The sequence below is a fragment of the Pelmatolapia mariae genome, linkage group LG10_11, assembly GCF_036321145.2.
Source record: "Pelmatolapia mariae isolate MD_Pm_ZW linkage group LG10_11, Pm_UMD_F_2, whole genome shotgun sequence".
Classification (NCBI taxonomy): domain Eukaryota; kingdom Metazoa; phylum Chordata; class Actinopteri; order Cichliformes; family Cichlidae; genus Pelmatolapia; species Pelmatolapia mariae.
In genome coordinates, this window is record NC_086236.1 from 58,826,649 (window position 1) to 58,845,388 (window position 18,740).

Below are 18,740 nucleotides of genomic sequence, written 5' to 3' on the forward strand. Positions count from 1 at the left end.
CCAACATCATTGTGAAGTTTGCGGACGACACTACAGTGGTGGGTCTTATTACCAACGGTGATGAGACGGCCTACAGGGAGGAGGTCAGCGCCCTGACCCACTGGTGTCAAGACAACCATCTCACCCTCAACGTCGCAAAGACAAAGGAGTTGATAGTGGGCTTCCGGAGGTGCAGAGGAGTACACACCCCCATCACCATCAACGCCGCTGTGGAGAGAGTGAGCAGCTTCCGCTTCCTTGGTGTACATCTGGCTGAGGATCTTACGTGGTCAGTACACATAAACAGAACAGTGAAGAAGGCGCAGCAGCGCCTCTTCTTTCTCAGGAGACTGAAAAGATTCGGCATGAGCCCCCGCATCCTCAGGACCTTCTATCGCTGTGCCATTGAGAGCATCCTCACTGGATGCATCACCACCTGGTACGGCAACAGCACCGGTCACAACCGCAAAGCTCTCCAGAGAGTAGTGCGGTGTGCTGAACGGATAATTGGAGGTGAGCTTCCCTCCCTCCAAGACATCTACAGGAAGCGGTGCCTGAGGAAAGCGGGGAGGATCATCAAGGACTCCAGTCACCCCAGCCATAAACTGTTCAGACTACTACCATCAGGAAGGAGGTTCTGCAGCATCCGGTCCCGTACCAGCAGACTGAGAGACAGCTTTTTCCATCAGGCCATCAGACTGCTGAACACTTCATAGACACCTCACCCTCACCACTGGAACTTCAACATTATGCACTCCATACTGTATATAAATACCACTGTTTTGCACATACCAACCTCTGTATATTTTATATATCTTATTTTATTGTTTACTTTATTTCATTTGTAAAACATGTATATACATACTATATACACGCTCAAACACACACACGTAGAAAAACATATTTAGTATACACATTCAGTAATGTATATACCTTTACATATTGTACATATATTTATTACTTTTTAGATTAGCCATTTTTATATTTTGCTTGTTTTACTGTTATTGTATTTTGCACAACTCTGTTGCTTGTGAAGCTCGCACACAAGAATTTCACTCACATGTACTGTACCAGTGTACCTGCACATGTGATGTGACAATAAAAGTGATTTGATTTGATTTGATATTAAAGCACATGCACCATGTAAAAGAAGACGTCATTCATCAGAAGAGGCCTCCTTCTTCCATTGCTCTGTGTTCCAGTTCTGATGCGGTCATGCCCATTGTTGGCTCTTTCAGTGGTGGACCGGAGTCAGCATGGACACCCTGACCCTGGTCTGTGGCTATTCAGCCCTATACCCAACAAATTCTGACATCTTTCTATCAGTCAGCATCAACTTTTCAGCTCGTCTGTTGGATCCAACCATGCCGCTCAGCGTTTACGCCCCTGCATCAGTAAAACTTGGTTCACCACTGCTCCTTCCTTGGACCACTGCATACCAGGAACACCCCATCCATTTTTGTCTCACCGTTCGGCCCTCATCAAACTCACTCAAATCCTTACACTTACCCATTTTTCCTGCTTCTAACACATCAATTTTGAGGACAAAATATACACTTGCTCTCTGATATATCCCACCCACTAACAGGTGCCATGATGAAGAGATAATCAGTGTCATTCACTTCACCTGCCGGTGGTCAAAATGTTATGTGTGATTGGTATACTTCACCACACTGTCATTTCACAAAGAGCTTATAAGCAGGTTCACTCTTGACAAGTGACAAAGTGACACATGCAGATTTCAGTCCCAGTGAATACTAATCCTGTTCAGTTTTGAGTATTCTGTTAATGCTCATCATTTGAGCTGCTCACAGGTGACAAAACCGTGGTGTCTCTGTTTGTAAAATCATGTTAATATAGATTTCAGTAATACTGACTTATGCTAAACATACATATAGATGAAGCTTATATTGGTCCCAGTAAAGAAAAAAGAGTAATTTCGCTTTAATTAATATTTAATATTTCTGTTTTTGGTTTGCGAGATGCTGCTAAACCTCTTTTACCACAACATGAAAGTCTTTTTCCTGTTTTTGCAAGGTATTTTTAGCATTTGCACTGTATGATTTATGTCATTTTATCATCTTTTTACTAAAATCTTGCCAATAATTAAAGTGTAATATTTGGGTCATGAGCATGTGAGTCAGCATATTCAACTGGTTAAGATACTGCCAAAGTGTGCAAAGCTGTCTTCCATCCAAACAGCAGCTTGAGATTTTTTTGCCTTTATTTTAAATTCTATTTGTGCTATTTGGCAAACCTTTTAAAACAACAAGACAATATAAGAAAACAAGAAACAAAGATGGAGAGACCAGAGGTAAATAAAGAGTAACTGTCCATCGTTATCTTTTTAGATTCTACTGGGACCTTTTGATGTTACTGTTGATGATGGGAAACCTAATCATCCTGCCAGTGGGCATCACGTTCTTTTGAGACGAGAACACTCCTTCATGGATCATCTTTAACGTGGTCTCGGACACTCTCTTCATGGTTGATTTGGTCCTTAACTTCAGGACCGGCATTGTCAAGGAAGACAACACTGAGATATTACTCGACCAGAGGTTAGAAGGAGCATTTATGTGTGTGTGTGTGTGTGTATTGTCTGGAATATCAGTGCAGCAGGCCCAATGCCATAAATTTAAATTTGCTCTTCTGGCCATCTGCTGGGTTTGTGTTCAAACAAATTAATGTGTGAGATGTGAAAAGGTGATGTGAGGCCAGTGGCAGAGCTTTGTTCAAATCCCACTGTGTTCCTGTTGAATATTTATGAGGAAGGTTTCATGCCAAGCAAATGTTCATCATCATCATCATCATCGTTTATTTGTATAGCACTTTAAGAACACAGCAGGCAGACCAAAGTGCTGAACAACACAGATCAAAACAACTACCAAATTAAAAATACCATAAAATTATTACATACAATAAAATAAATAAGAAGGTGTCAGTTTCCAACAGAATTAAAAGCCAGGGAATAAAAATAGGTTTTCAATCTGGACTTAAAGACCTGCACTGATGACACTTGTCTAATTTGGAGGGGAAGGTTATTCCAGAGCATCGGAGCCGCAATTGAAAACGCTCGGTCTCCTCTGCATTTCAGCCGCGACTTAGGGACCGGCAGCAACAGCTGCTCAGCTGAACGGAGCAAGCGAGGAGGAACATGTGGCTTCAGCAAATCAGATAAGTAGACAGGAGCCAGACCATTTAAAGATTTAAAAACCAATAAAAGGACTTTAAAACGAACCCTAAATTCAATGGGAACCCAATGCAAGGAAGCCAGAACCGGAGTGATGTGATCGTTGAATCGTGAATGTTGAACTCTCTTCCACGAGACTAGACTGCCTAATGAGGAATGACACTGGTCTTCCATCTCACTCTAACGTCAGGGCGATTCGCCAGAAATACCTGAAGAGCTGGTTCCTCGTGGACTTTGTGTCATCCATCCCGGTGGATTACATCTTCCTAATAGTGGACAGTCTGGACTCAGAGGTCTACAGGATGGCCAGGGCGCTGCGGATAGTCCGCTTCACCAAAATCCTGAGCCTGCTTCGGCTCCTGCGCCTGTCCAGGCTCATCCGCTACATCCACCAGTGGGAGGAGGTGAGAAGCACAAACTCAGATATTTGTGGAAAAGATTTAATATTTAAGGCATGACTCATCAGAAGCCCCTTTTGTATGAAACAACATGCTTGGAGGGCAGAGGCACCCTCGTTTTGGATGTGTTGCTGATCAAGAGGCTTTTAGGGATAAAAATCTAAATCCCCATTTGCTCTCTTTAACCGCACTTATTTTTACATCCTCTTCTTTCTCAGATCTTCCATATCACCTATGACCTTGCCAGTGCTATGGTAAGGATAGTAAATCTAATTGGCATGACGCTGCTGCTGTGCCACTGGGACGGCTGTCTCCAGTTTTTGGTCCCCATGCTGCAGGACTTCCCTCCTGACTGCTGGGTTTCTAAGAACGTGATGGTGGTGAGTCTCTGTGTTATTTTTAATATGTTTCAGTGAACGACTTTATTGTCAGGCCAACAGACGCAGGACGTGACGTTCAGGCCGAGCTGAATGAATCACACAAAACCCTATCTGGATTGTTTGAACAGCGTGCGCAATATTTGTTTGAGATTGAAGCAAACCGCTGCTTCTGAAAAGACTCAGTGTTTATCAGATTTGCCATGCTTTGCCCCTTATCTGTGTTAACTGGCTCATGCAGCAACATGTCCAGTTGGAATAAGATTGACTGTAATTAAAAACCTCCCAGAGATCAGGTGTAGGTGTGAATGAGCTCAATCAGTGGAAGGCCTGGGGACCTGCTGGAGATTTTGCATGAAAGCATACAGACTCAGATATTCAGCTGACTCATGTCTTGCAGTTGCCTGTGTGATGGTTGCTAAGCAGACTGATGCTGGGATTTTCCCCAGAGAAGGTCCCCTTGTCCAATGGACCATTAACGTCTTAGTATAATTGGACTCATACACAAACACACACACACACGCAAACATAGAGGCACGCGTGCACACGCACGCACACGTCCTCCAACCACACACACCCATATTTTGCTCCATTGCTGTTTATTTCACACCTCAAACATTTAGTAAACAATTAAGCAAATACAAGTAAACTGCAATAAATTACAGGTAGTAATAAAATACACTACTAACTCTTTTACGCTATGTCCACACCTACAGGGGTATTTTTGAAAACGCAGCTGTTTCTATGCATTTGGACCTTTCGTCCACACGTAAACGGCGTTTCGAATCACCGAAAACTGAGATTTTTTAAAACTCCTTTTTTGCGTTTACGTGTGGACGAGGAATACAGAGTTCGTCACGCAACGTCAAAGGTATGTGCCTTTTTTCACGTCACGCTGTGCGCCACGTTATTGTTCACATGAGATGAATTGCAGAATAGCAGATAGAGACAAAATACTGTTTCTGTTAATCTGACTATCTGCAGTTTTTACAGGCTTACAGATACACACACAGTTACTGTCCCTCCGTTTAGAAAGGCAGAGGCGTCGCGGTGTGATTATTTTACGTGTAGTTGTTTTTTCCCTGTGTAATAATATTCAACATTGCTATCAATACATTTTTCAAAAAATGCCTCTCTGTGCAAAATGGGTTTAAAAACATAAACAGCTGTGGGATACTGTTTGTCCGTGATTTGAACCGGGGAAACAAATCGTGGCAGGATCAGCCTGATATTATTTGTATCCCACTGTAACTTTACTGTATACAGAGCTAACATCTCCAAAATGTCAGGAGTAGTTAGTTATTACAACAAGTGTTTGTGAACTAAAAATCAAGAATGTAGGATACTGTTTGTCCGTGATTTGAACAGCCCAGCGCGTGCTCCCGATGCAGGGAAAACCAATTATGCAGGGGAGACCTACCTTGGCACTTGTGCAGGTGAAGCCAAAGGGAAGATATGCTTCACCATATTTTCTAGTCTTTGGCTTAGAATGAAGTTGGTTTGGAAACATATTCAGCTATGCTTCATCTCCTGCTTTGCGTTTCCGTGGACGCCCGTGCTAGCAGTGTCCAAGGGTTTTTTGTTTTTTTTCCCCCCTTTTTCATACCGCGCCCCCCCTGCAATGGCTCTGCGCACCCCCTAGGGGGCGGGCCCCACACTTTGGGAAGGTCTTGTTTGACTGATGGCCCTTAATATAAAGACTTCGGACTTTACGTTTCCCAATTTTTGCTTAAAGTTATTTTGTTATTCACATAATAATGTAAATAACCTAATAATTATCCTTATTGCTGTTTTAGAGAGGAGCGGCGCTTCAAAGAATAGTTGCAGATTTCTGTCAGAATCTGCAGATTATACAGTACAAATAAAATGTTCACGTTTCTCCAACGTTGTCTTCCCAACAGTTTCACTAACATCTACACTGGATGGCCAGGAAGCGTTCGCGATGTCTTCTCGGGTGCTTCTCCGGCGCTGATAATTGGCGTCTATCTTGTGTCAGTGACGTAAAAGACGGATTTAATGCGACATGACCGTTCAAACAGCAGTCGCTTTCTAAAACATCGGATAGGTATCGGATTAAGTACCACATACGAAAGTGACCCAGATCGGATTTGAAAATATCGGATTTGTGCCGTTCACACTGTCATACCATGATCGGATATGGGTCGCATAGGGTCAAAAAAATCGGATTTGATGCGCTTTCGCCTGCAGTGTGAACGTAGCCAAAGACCGCTAAGGCCAGAAGTGGGAGGCTTGTAGGCTTGTGAAATGGGACGGCCTTCCTTCATTGCGCTGCCTAGGTTGCCTAGCAACCATGATCCTAACAGCTGAAAACGTTTCATACAGCTTTGTTTGACAGAAATGAAGGAGAACATATTTTGTTCATTTGTCTCTACATGAGCTCTGTGTGATTTAATAAGTATCTGAGGCTGAGACCACGGGACTGTAAAACATGATTGTTGGGCTTCATTTCTGTACTGAACAGTTATTTTAAGATTAGTTAGTAAATAACAATTAGCTGATGTTGTTCATGAGACTAAAGTCATCTCACTTTGGTAATGTAAATATAATATGGCCAATATTAAAGTTAGTATTATATTAATCATGATTAGTTATTACAGCAGTGAACTTGAACTCTGTGTCAAATACTGAGCTTCAGTAAAGATTCAAGTTGCAGTTATTTATATTTCCTATCACCTTAAATCTTCACTCAAAGACAAGTATCTTTGACAGTGTATATATAGATGTATTATATATAAAAGACAAATATTGTTCCTTCAGTACGTTGACATTACTAAATTTGGCTCAATGCTTAAGAAAATGTACAGGAAAAGTACAGGAAACAGTCTGTCTATTCTCTCCATCTGTCAGCTGCTGCTGGCTCTTCCTCCTCCTCTTCCTCACACACTGCTGAGTCTGTCCTGGTGGATCATCAGGGGTGCAAAGCCTCACAGATGATGTGCAGCAGTGGGTCCCTCAGTCTGTCCTCACTCTGGACACTTGCAGTCGTCACACATGGAAATCAAATGTGTGATAAGCTGCAGGATTCAAACACAAGTGTAACTTATAAATACATGTTCATACTTTTATTACACAATCAGAGAGAAAGAAACAGAGAGAGAGTGCAGGACAGACAGACAGGTGACAGTCTCAGGTGTATACACTGCTACAAAACAGCACAAGAGAAGGAGGATTTAGTGTTTGTGTTATTACGAGTGCTAAACAAGAAGAGTTCCCAGATGGTACAGTGGACACATGTGTGACTCCTGTGATTAAAGCATCTTTCTTTCAGCTTAACGAGTGAACCGTCAGCTCGTTCAAACACACGTTAAAGTCCGTTTGGCTCGACACCACCGAACAGAGGCAGCAATAGAACATAGCTACAGGGCTCTAGAGTGCGACCAATTTGGTCGCAAATGCGACCAAATTTTTCAGTGGTGCGACTAAAAAAAATATTTGGTCGCACCGGTGCGACCAACTGTTCAGGTAACAAAAAAAAAAAAAATCTCTGCAACTCTCTGTGTGGTCAACAACAGACACACATTATGTCCCTATTGTGGACTAAACCAATCAGAGATAGTCAGGGGCGGGACCTCTCTGATCGGCTGTGGTCAAGTTGAAAGTGCAGTTGGAAGAGGGAGGTGAGTAGCTTGAATAAAGCGATATCGATTCATTAAATCCTGAATTGACTTTTAAATATAACTGTGTTTTGCGAGAAACGCCAGATTCTCAGGTTAAAGCTCACAAAACTATTTCAACAACCACCAAACAGCAAATGAGAGCAGCTACACGGACTCCACACAAAGACGTAAACACAGACCCGACGCATCAGAATCAGCTTTCTCTTTCTCGGCTTTCTCACCCGATGGCACGTAGATGGACACGCTGTCGCAGCTCACCTATTCTGATGCGTCGGGTCCGCGCTGTGTTTACGTCTTTTTGCGCTGATTCTGAGCTGCAGGTTTTGTCTCTCTCCAACCAAAATTCACCGAGCCAGCAGCAAAAGAAGCAGCAAATTGCGCTTCACATTTGATCAATGTCATCATGAATTCGCTCTGAGTTTTGCTGTTTTGCTTCCATCACGATAAAAATCACACTTCATGCACAGCTCTCTCTCTGTACTTCAAGAACAGTTTCCCGTCTCAAATCTCTGTTTTCTGCATTATTCATTCGCTTATTACCCACCAGTCTACCGTTGTTTACAGCGCTGTCTTTTTCTTTTTTCACTTAAATGACCTCAGACAAGAAAGCCTAATTTCTGCTGTTCAATACTGAAGAAATTTAAACTTTGTAAAATTGTGCAAAATTACAGAATATTGCAGAATATTTTTAAGGTTATCTGCTATAAAAAGCCAGGCCAGGAAAATCTCCTTCATGTTTTTCTGTGTTTTATTCTCAGTTACTTTCACACAAAGGCATCTGCTGTGATGTTCACAATTCCGATGAAGTCTCACATGTATCAGTACTAATAAATGATCAGAATTATAATATTTCTGACTGTCTGAGGTTAAACTGAATCGAATGGATTATAGAAATCAGTGATGATACGCAGCCCTAGTGATCAGCCTAGGCCCGACAGAAGTGGATGTAGCTGTGGGTAATAAGAAAAGATGAAAAGAACTATTGATAACTTTTTTGTTAAGTTAAGGCCTGATCCGTCTGAAATTCATAGCCAGTGCTCTGACACGGTGCCATCAATCTTTGAATGCTGAAAAAGCACAGTGTATCCAGAAAACACATTTTATGCTGCAATAAATGCACTGCCCAAGTGTCCCCTCTCCCCACTGCCTTTCAGCAGCATGCAACAGCAAACAGGTCGTCAGGCCAAGATGATGATTAAGTTTAACATTTTCTACAATACTGACAAAGCACTTTAAGCACAAGATTGTTAGTTAATAATTTAGAAATGAATATTGTCTGTATGGACTGCAACTTCCCCCCAAAGAAAGTGCACATGTAAAATTGCGGTGTTAAGCGATGCGGTTGAAAAATTTGAGTGCGCCTAACTTTTGTGCCGGTGCGCCTAAATTTTTAAAGTTAGGCGCACCAGTGCGCCCATGTCAAAAAGTTAGTCTAGAGCCCTGTAGCTAACATTAACAGTGCAGTGAATCCTGCTTGTGCCGTGATATTCAGGACTGCAAACCGAGCAGCATCACTGACTTTCAGCTTGTTGTGTTTGTGGATATATGACTGACTTTAATTATCCATAAAATCATCACATTCTCTGTAAGATTAAGGTCGACTATTGAACGTGTCACGGTCCTGGGTCGGTGACCCAGTGTTTTGAGTTTCTTGTGTCTCTGAGTTTTTGTATTATGATCTTAGTTCCCTTTGTTCCCCCAGTTTATTCTTTAGTCTAGTGTCTTAGTTTGGCTTTCTAGTATTCTCTTTAGTTCTCTGAGTATTTAGTAGCTGCCCTCTGTGTCTCTTTGTTGTTGTTCTCTGTGTTTCTTAGTTGCTCTGTCTCCCCTAGTCTAGTTTGCATCTGTGCTACTTCCTGTTTTACTTTGAAGGTCCATGTCTCATGTGAGTGTATCCTACTTTGCTCCCTCGTCTCGTCAGTTCTGATTTCTCCCAGCTGTGCTCCCCTTCTGTGTCTCTTTCCCCTCGTTATTTTCCAGTGTATTTAAGCCCTGTGTTTCCCTGTGTCAGTGTCGCGATCTCCCTCATGCTGTGTGTATGAGCTGTAGCTCCCTGTGTGTTTTGTTAGAGTCTTCCCAGTTTAGGTTTTGTAGAGTTTTGTGTTCAGCAATAAAAGCTGCCATTTTAAGTTCAGTCCTATCTCCGATGAGTTTGCGTTTGGGTCCAATTCCTGCCTGCACACAGCCGAAAACATGACAGAACGGCGTATATTTTAAAGTAAAGGCTTTAAAACCAAGTAAACGCTGAAAGTGCAAACATCACTAATGTCACATAACTTTGCCGACATGTGGCCAACAGTAATGTTTTAATGTTCTTCATTATTAAACATTTGCACATAAATAAGTGACATAATATTCAGTACTTACTTTTGAAAGTTTACTCTTTGGCCGCTCCGCTTCCACCGTTTTTTTCCGCAAAATTATCCACACCCACTGCCGCGCTATGAAGTCTGGGATATGTTGGGCCATGAAGTCTACACCGCCACATCCTTAAAATTCAGGGAAATGAAGGATGCATTTGAGGGCCGCAATTAGAGCAGCCTTCGAATTGGGACAGCCTTCGTCGCGTCGCTGTGACGTAATCGGCCTTAAAATGCGGCCTTTAAGGCTGCAGACCCTGAATTGGGATACAGCCGTAGAAACAGCCGAACAACCAGGAAGCCTTCAAATGAGCTTTTAAAGATCGTCCTAATTGAACTAATGCATAAGCTTCATTTTCTATCTCATCAGAACATATCTGGGGGCGACCATGGCTCAAGAGTTGGGAGTTCGCCTTGTAATCGGAAGGTTGCTGGTTCGAGCCCCGGCTTGGACAGTCTCGGTCGTTGTGTCCTTGGGCAAGACACTTCACCCGTTGCCTACTGGTGGTGGTCAGAGGGCCCGGTGGCGCCAGTGTCCGGCAGCCTCGCCTCTGTCAGTGCACCCCAGGGTGGCTGTGGCTACAACGTAGCTTGCCATCACCAGTGTGTGAATGTGTGTGTGAATGGGTGGATGACTGGATATGTAAAGCGCTTTGGGGTCCTTAGGGACTAGAAGGGCGCTATATAAATACAGGCCATTTACCATAAATACAGGCCATCTGTGTTACACATATTTTTGTGTTGTGTATGTGATTGTTGACATCCAAAACTCATAAAAAGTAAAAAAGAAACAAAAAAACTTAAAACTATATTTTGAAAAATTATATTTAAAACAGGAGTGAACCCTCCCTGGAAACTAACTGAAACCTGTTTTAACATAAAAACAAACACATAACCTAATGAACAACATGGGATTTTTATTTCTGATATGTATGATACAGGAACATAATGTAGAAACACAGTCCCAAGGGCTATAACACTATATAATAATCATTTACAAATAAACAGTATACCACTGTTGCCAAAGTGCTTGCTCATAGAGCGGTATATGATTGTTGGGTTTTTTCTCTGTATGTTTTATTGTAGGGTCTACCTTACAATATAAAGCACCTTGCTGTGATTTGGCGCTTTTATAAATAAAATAAAATTGAATTGAATTAAAAAGTTAAAACAAATAGACGGGATAGTATTTCTACAACTGAGATTTCCTAGAGCTGCACTCCTTTTAACAGTCCACTGATATAACTGTGTATTCATTGTTGTTAACTACATAACTTTACATGTAATAGGAATTCCTGACAGATACTTTTCATGCCCTCCCCGCCTTTCATGTTAAGATAAGATAAGATGACCTTTATTAGTCCCACAGGTGGGGAAATTTGTTTCGTTACATCAAAAGTGTTATGTAGTAGAAATTAGAAGACACTGGAATAGAACAAAATAAAATACTATATACAATAGAATAAAATAGAATACAAATGCTATATAGAACTGAGTAAGAAAATACAATAGTACAACTTTGTCAGAAAAAAAAGAATTGCACTTATAGCAGTCTTATTGCACATGTGAGGTTTTTAGTGTTTGATCAGCTCAAGGGCGTAGATTTGGCATGGACGGAAGGGACATGTCCCCACCAATATCCAGCGATTATTGAATTGTCCCCACCAGTAATTTGATCTCTTCGAGTAAAGAAAAACAAACCCGATAGTAAGAAAAAAACGATCTGTCAACGTCTCATTCACCCAGCGGTGCAGAAAGAGTTACGCTCTCTACTGGAGTCCTACGTCATGTGACAAATATGGCCAATGTGATTGGCTGTGCCTTTCAGGGAGCTCTGTTTAGTTTTAGCAGCGGCAAGCGTGCGCTGCGAGGACCTGCAAGGAGGAGAGGAGGATGGCAGCAAAAAGAAGGAACCTGGATACAAGAAAGTATTTTTCAAAGAATCCTGTAAGTAACTTAAAGTGAAGTTCACTCATAAAATGTGTCCGTCATAATAACGTTACAGGCTATGCTAGGCTTTGGCCCACATCAGTCTAAAATTGTATGTAACCATGAATAACGTGTTTTGGAAACTAACTGCACAACAGGCAGCACTATTAGTTATCTCAGTCTCAGAGTAGCATTTCTAATTTTGATTGAAAGTGTCAGAGAAAACGGCAGCCTCGAGCAAGCCAGGATATTAGTTTACAGAGGCTGTTAAAATTATATGTCTAACGTTAAAATGTTGGTGACACAATAATTTCATCGTAATGGCACTGACATATTCATAGGGTTAATTTTTGAGACAAAATATCATGAGGTAGTCATGATTTTGCAAATATTCCACCTTGTAGAGTAGTTTGCACAAATTGTTTTAAAAATGAGTCAAGATCTGCACAAATTGACAGAAACACTGAAGCAGCTACACATTTTATTCTTATTGTCATGTATGTCCTATTTGTCAGGTGACAGAAGATCCAACACAAAGCTCAGAGAGCAATGGTGACACAAGATCACAGGTGAAATTGGATGATGACTTGGTGGTTCATTACTGTATTTGAAGCACATGTGTGACTGCATGTATTTGGAATGTCTCACTGTTATTTATCAGGTGACAGAGGCAGCTCTGCCATGTTGTAGCTCGGACAGAGGTGAAGAGGGAAGGTCACAGGTGACTGACTGATGTTTTGGTGCTATAGATTAACGAGAGGAGAAGGCATGTGTTTGGCTCCTTCACATAGTGGACATTGAGTTGTTGTGTGGGACACCAGTAGTCCATGTCTGTTGCTGTAACAGTAGTTCATGTTTAGAATAAAACATCCCAGCTCATTGATTTGATAGGGGCAATAGTGTGCCTAAAATGTTGCATAATTTTGCTGAGAGATCTTTTACTTTGTGATATTCTTAGATGAGTAGTTTTATGGAAAAAAACCACCAGGTCATTCAGTGTTCCCTTAGTGCTAATGTATCAGAGATGTTGGTGTACTATAACTGAACTAATGTTGTTAAGTCCTTAAAGTCATATTCTTTTATTGTCATGAAATACATTTTTTAATGTGAAATTCAAAAATGTAGATTAATAACAACAGTATTTTGTCTCTATCCACCAAATTCAAAAATGTTTTTTTTAAATGAGGTTTTTAAAAAACATTTTGATAATTAGGCTTATAACCCTCAGTGAAAGTGTGGTGATAAGTGACGAAAAATTAAAGTGTGACATCTGCTATTAAAAATGTACCCCTGTCAGACAGTTCAAATATTCGTAGAGTTGAAGGACATCATCAACAACGTCCACTACAAGAACTACCGCAGTAAGAAAATTGCTGCGGTCACGTGTAACGGAGTGGACACCTCCAAGACCAAGGGCCAGCTCACCAAGAGTCCCCTGGCTCAGATGGAGGAGGAGCGCAGGAAGCATGTGATGAAAATGAAGAAGATGGAGGCAGAAATGGAACAGGTGTTTGAGATGAAAGTCAAGGAGAAGAAGCAGAAACTGAAGGACTCAGAGGCTGAGCTGGAGCGACGCCATGAGCAGATGAAAAAGAACCTGGAGGCGCAGTTCAAAGAGCTGGAGAAGAGGCGAGTGTTCGAGGAGGAGAAGGCCAGCTGGGAGGCTCAGCAGAGAATCCTCGAGCAGCAGAAGCCGGACGCCTCCAAGACGATGGAAAAGAACAAGAAGAAAGGAAAGGAGCTGAGGCATGGTCTCACCGCAAACTGGGAAAAACTAAACTGGTAATGCTAGCATAGCTTTCAAGCTAACATGCTTGACTGCCTGATTTCATTACCCTCTCGGACGTTTGTCGGTTTATGCCTCAGTGAGTGTCCGTTGAAGGCTGGGTGGTAACAGTTTGGCTTCACGATGATCGAACGACCACAAACCGCGGTTCCCAGCATTGCTCAGCGGAACCTAGAGGGCTACATGGGCTTTGCCAGCCTCCCAAACCAAGTATGCAGAAAGTCAAGAGAGGGCTTGAGTTCACATTAATGGTTGTAGGTAGGTGGCTTCAGACAAGTTTGAAATGCTGGTGGATGACCTGAAGAAAACTGATGTTAATGTCTATAGCAGAAGATGGGTTCCCACACAGAACTGATAATGCACAGTTGTGCATATATGTCCGTTTTTTGGATGGCAAATTGCTCGGCTTACTACTTTTAGAGGGACACACAGCTGACGAAATAATGTTTGACAAGATTTCAGCTTTTTTTGAGGAAAATGGTCTGGAAATGAAGCGTGTCTGTATACTTGTGACGGATGGGGCTCCATCCACGGCAGGAAAAGTGAGTGTGGTCAGCAAAATATTTATTTTAATTTGAAAGGGAATGATCAAAATGTTTTTTGTTATTATTTGAAATGTGTAAAAAAAAAAAAAAAAGTTTGGTTATAGCTCCCCTTTTTTTAAATGGACCTTTTGGTGTGCATCTGTGAGCAGTCACCAGATTTACAGAGGAAAAAAGAATAAAACATTACTTGTTTTTCAATACAGTCTTGTGGGTTTGAAATTGATCATGATCTGCTGATCACTGGCTGCAAAAAAATATCTGGGCCAGATAAATTCCTCGGTTTGAAAATCTGGCCCAACTAACTTTTTAGTTGAATAGCCATGGTGTAGACTCACAACTTAGGAATGAACAAAGTGCATACAGAAAACATGAATTGAAATTTTTTTTAAAGTAAATTAAGTATTCAAAAACAAATATCGGGATTTGGGTTGTGACAGCGGCTGTGTTGAATGTGGAAGCCACGTCCGAAGTTCCCATGACTCTGTCTTTCTAAATGGACGGACAGTAACTACGTGTGTATATGTGTGTAAAAACAGCAGATAGTCAGATTAATAACAACGGTATTTTGTCTCCACCATTGTAGAAGTAATCTCATGTAAACAATAGTGTGGCGCACAGCGTCACGTCAAAAATGGCGCACACCTTTGGCGTTGCATGACTAAATCTCAGTTTTCCTTGTCCACACGTAAACAACAGTTTTCGAAAATCTCCACCCTGGCAGGAGTTTTTAAAAATCACAGGTTTCAGTGATCGAAAACGCTGTTTACGTGTGGACGACAGGTGGTTATAAATTCAGTTCTTTTGCATTCTTTTGGCGGCAGAAAAAGACTGGACTCAGAGAGGTCAAAGCTCAAAAAATTATCTTTATTTTACATTTCCGGAAATGGAGACCCGAACACACGAAGACAAAAGCTCTGGTCTGAATGCAGTAGCAGCCAGCATGGTTATATTTCTGCAGCACGTCAAACACACACACTCAGTTAGTTCCTCTTTCTTTTTGACGCGGCTCTTTCGGCTCCCAACCGACTCTTCAGGTTGTTTTGTTGCTTTAATTAATTTATTATTAACAACAATATAAAATTATGCACAAAAGGAATTACTAAATCGAGAGCTGGCTGGCCTGAGAATGCCTTGGTGTTCCCCCGGATAAGCTGGAGGAGGTGGCTGGGGAGAGGGAGGTCTGGGCTTCTCTTCTTAGGCTGCGTGTTTTACGTGTTTTGGAGTTTGTATGTGCTTCGGGGTTTGTACGTGCTATGGAGTTTTTACATGTTTCGGAGATTTTACGTATTTTGGAGTTTTTATGTGCTTAACTTCCTAGGACCTGGCATCCACATATGTGGACATCCCATTTTGGGTTATTTAAACCAAAATACTCAATTTTGCTCTACAAGGGCCTGATATCCACTTACAAGGACATTATACTGCTACTGTTCTATCGAAATTTTAAATGAATATCCTCATATGCGGCTCTCATTTTTCTTAGAAACAAAAATCAGGTTAAAAAAAAAAAGTCTGGTAATTCTTTATTTTATCATTCATCAGGTCCCAATCAGCCCAAATATCAAAGAGAAATAATAATAGCTTCGGAGTTTTTACATGTTTTAGAGTTTTTACGTGTTTTGGAGTTTGTACGTGTTTTGGAGTTTTTACGTGTTTTGGAGTTTGTATGTGCTTCGGGGTTTGTATGTGCTTCGGAGTTTGTACGTGCTATGGAGTTTTTACGTGTTTTGTACGTGCTTTGTCTCTAGCGGCCACCGTAAATATCCTTTTATTTATTCACTCCACATAAAATATAATAAATAAATCATATAATACAAAAACCAACTATTTACATTTTAACTTTTAACTATTTAAATTTTCAGCTTTTTCCTTTTAACCCTCTGGGGTCCAGGGTATAATTGGCCATTTTTGACTACTGTTCATTTAACCTTTATATTTCACCTTTAAAAACTGTTTATCATGGCTTGTTTGGTATCATTATTTTCAGCACAACCTCAAATATCTGAAATTTGAGTTATTTTTTCATTTTGGCATACTATATTAGCACAATTGATCTAAATCCAGACAAAAAATTCAAAATCTGAGTAGAAAAAAGTTGTATTTTTCACTGTAAAACCCACAAACATATTTAACAAATCATTTTCATAACTCGAAATGCAAATAGAAATTGTACATTTCTAAAAAATTATGCACAAGTTTTGCAAACAACAAAGTTATATGGTACTATTTACCTAAAAATGCAGCCAAGAACTCAGGCGTTTTTTTATATAACCATTTAAATCTATTTACAGAACAATCAGGTGTTCTGCATCAAATAAGAAGGGACACAAATTATTTCTGCCAGTCCAAAAAAATAGTTTGTGTTCAATATAAGACAGAGGAGAACAGCACAGGCCTAAACCCTGCAGGTCTAACAGCAGGAGGTGTATCAGTCCAGTTTTCCATGTGGGAACATTGTTGTTGCGTGTATTCAGAATCTGAGAGAGCAATCAGACAAAGAGTCAGAATCTCCGTTTTGCAGCTTTTCTTTTAGCACGCGCGGGAAGCACTCTGTACCAAATACAGGAGTGAACTTCAACAAAATACAGTCAGCGTAGGGCTGGGCGATATGGCCTAAAATCGATATATAATCGCGATATAATTTGAAGCACGTGCGGTAACGATATATAGCACGATATATTCTTTTCTTCTGTATAACGTATTTTACACACTATAAGGCACACTTAAAATCCTTTAATTTTCTCAAAAATCGAGAGTGTGCCCAGATAGTAAGGAAACATTGAAACAATGTTTAGCCAATATCAGGCGATGTCATAGAATCAACGTTGAGATCTGACGTTGACCTAACGTCACTCTTGCACCCTTTTTTAATATTGAAACAACGTCAGGTTTTGATATTGAATCAATGTTGAAAGCTGACATTGATTCGACGCCATATTTTCTAACACTGTTGACATTGAAACAATGTCAGATTCTGATATTGAAACACTATTGAACTATGATGTTGATTTTCCACCTCTTTTGCACAGTTGCTTTTTATTGAAAAAAACAAACAAAAAATGTCAATAGACATGTATCATTTGCAAAATACTTTATTAAAAGACAAAGTTTCCTATTTACATTTCTATGTTTCACGTCACTTTTTATTTACTCCGGGATGGGGATGGATGATGTGCGTCCTGCGCCACCCGTACGATCTGGAGCATATCTGAGCCATTTCTGAACTGCTTGAGCAAAGACCAACTCAGACATAGAGTTTGCCCCTACCTGCTGCGCCAGGCCATCTAGGACAAAAATAGACACACACAAAAAAAAAAACAAAGACAAAAAAAGGGAATTAGAGCACATGAATAAGCTCTTGTTAACTGTCTTCAGCAGGGAGAAAGTATGTAAACTCCTAGGCTGATAAACATGAAAGTCACCAGGCGGAAATCAGCAAACTGCCGCATCTGATTCCCAAAGAGCTATAAGCTGAAAATGTGATATGTCTTAGCATGGTGTGCCGTGTATCCTTTAAAAAAAAGAAAACATGGGGTCCTCGGGCTGTACAAACTACAACCCGAGGATAAAACAAGCCAAAGACCAAAGACCATCTCCAGATTAACTGGACATGAAAGTCTTGTTATTAAGAAAGACAAAGTAATATAGCAAAAACCGGACATAGGAAATGTGAAACGCACCCAGCACATCAATTGATCCCTTTATTGTTCACTTTAGGCTCATAAAACTACAATAAATGGTAAAACTTACCAAATATGCATCTGCACAGCCCTGTCTCTTTAAATGGCCTTTTTTGCTTTGTCTGGTCCTTGGTTTTTTTTCCCTGCCCAGTTGAGTACAGAGGCCAGCTCCTTTGTAATGGCATAAGCCATTACACGGCAGACTCGCACCTCCAGTGTGGTCCAGCAGCACCAATCAACACAAAGTGTCTCACCTATAGACACATTTTAAGAGATGGAATTAGCGTGTCTCATGTCTTAAATGTGTATGCAAGTGCTTGTGTGTTTACTTCATGCAATTGATGATAGAAACATGTCATTTAGTTTTCCCTAAAGCCTGATTTTCAAGTCGTACAAAGAATAAACCAAAGTATTTGCAGTACAATGTATTTCTATTCCCTTTTGTTGGATATTCATTTGTTAGTTCTTGTAACTGCTAAAAGTGTTTACTAGTTTTTGCCTGTCACATATATTTGTTATACCATGTAAACTGTGAAATTCCAAGATTTTCGAACTTGCCTTGTAATAGTGGCCTCACAGAGTCTCTGGAATCTACAGAAAAAAAATCACAACAAGATGACATTCAAGAGTATAAATTGGTGTTTTGAAGATAAGAGTACAATGACATTGTGATGCAGCTTTAAAACTATTTTAAAAGCATACCATCTATAGGGAAGACATCAGACTCTGCATGCTGGCGAGATCGCAAAGCTGTGTCGGTTTGTGTGTTGTGCCGGAGTGGCGAAAGGTGCCGGAAGCTGGGTGGGGCATTATGATGGTTGCTATCAGTGGGCTGGGGGGCAGACTGCGGAGTGGTGA

The 18,740-nt window shown here is 40.8% G+C and overlaps 2 protein-coding genes across 4 annotated transcripts in view; both read left to right on the forward strand.

The window, feature by feature from the left end:
• The first annotated feature begins 3,124 nt into the window (after positions 1 to 3,124).
• The window catches only part of LOC134637832 (potassium/sodium hyperpolarization-activated cyclic nucleotide-gated channel 3-like), a 42,432-nt gene continuing 26,816 nt past the window's right edge, over positions 3,125 to 18,740 (forward strand). For all 3 annotated transcript variants that reach the window (XM_063488356.2, XM_065471796.1, XM_065471795.1), the window contains exons 1-2: positions 3,125 to 3,573; positions 3,786 to 3,947. In XM_063488356.2, the coding sequence (XP_063344426.1) occupies positions 3,319 to 3,573; positions 3,786 to 3,947 (417 nt within the window). In that variant the 5' untranslated portion in view covers positions 3,125 to 3,318. The remainder of the gene's footprint in view (positions 3,574 to 3,785; positions 3,948 to 18,740) is intronic.
• Positions 13,154 to 13,657, forward strand: LOC134637200 (septin-7-like). Its single transcript, XM_063487563.1, has one exon. The coding sequence runs from the start codon at positions 13,154 to 13,156 to the stop codon at positions 13,655 to 13,657; it is 504 nt and encodes a 167-aa protein (XP_063343633.1).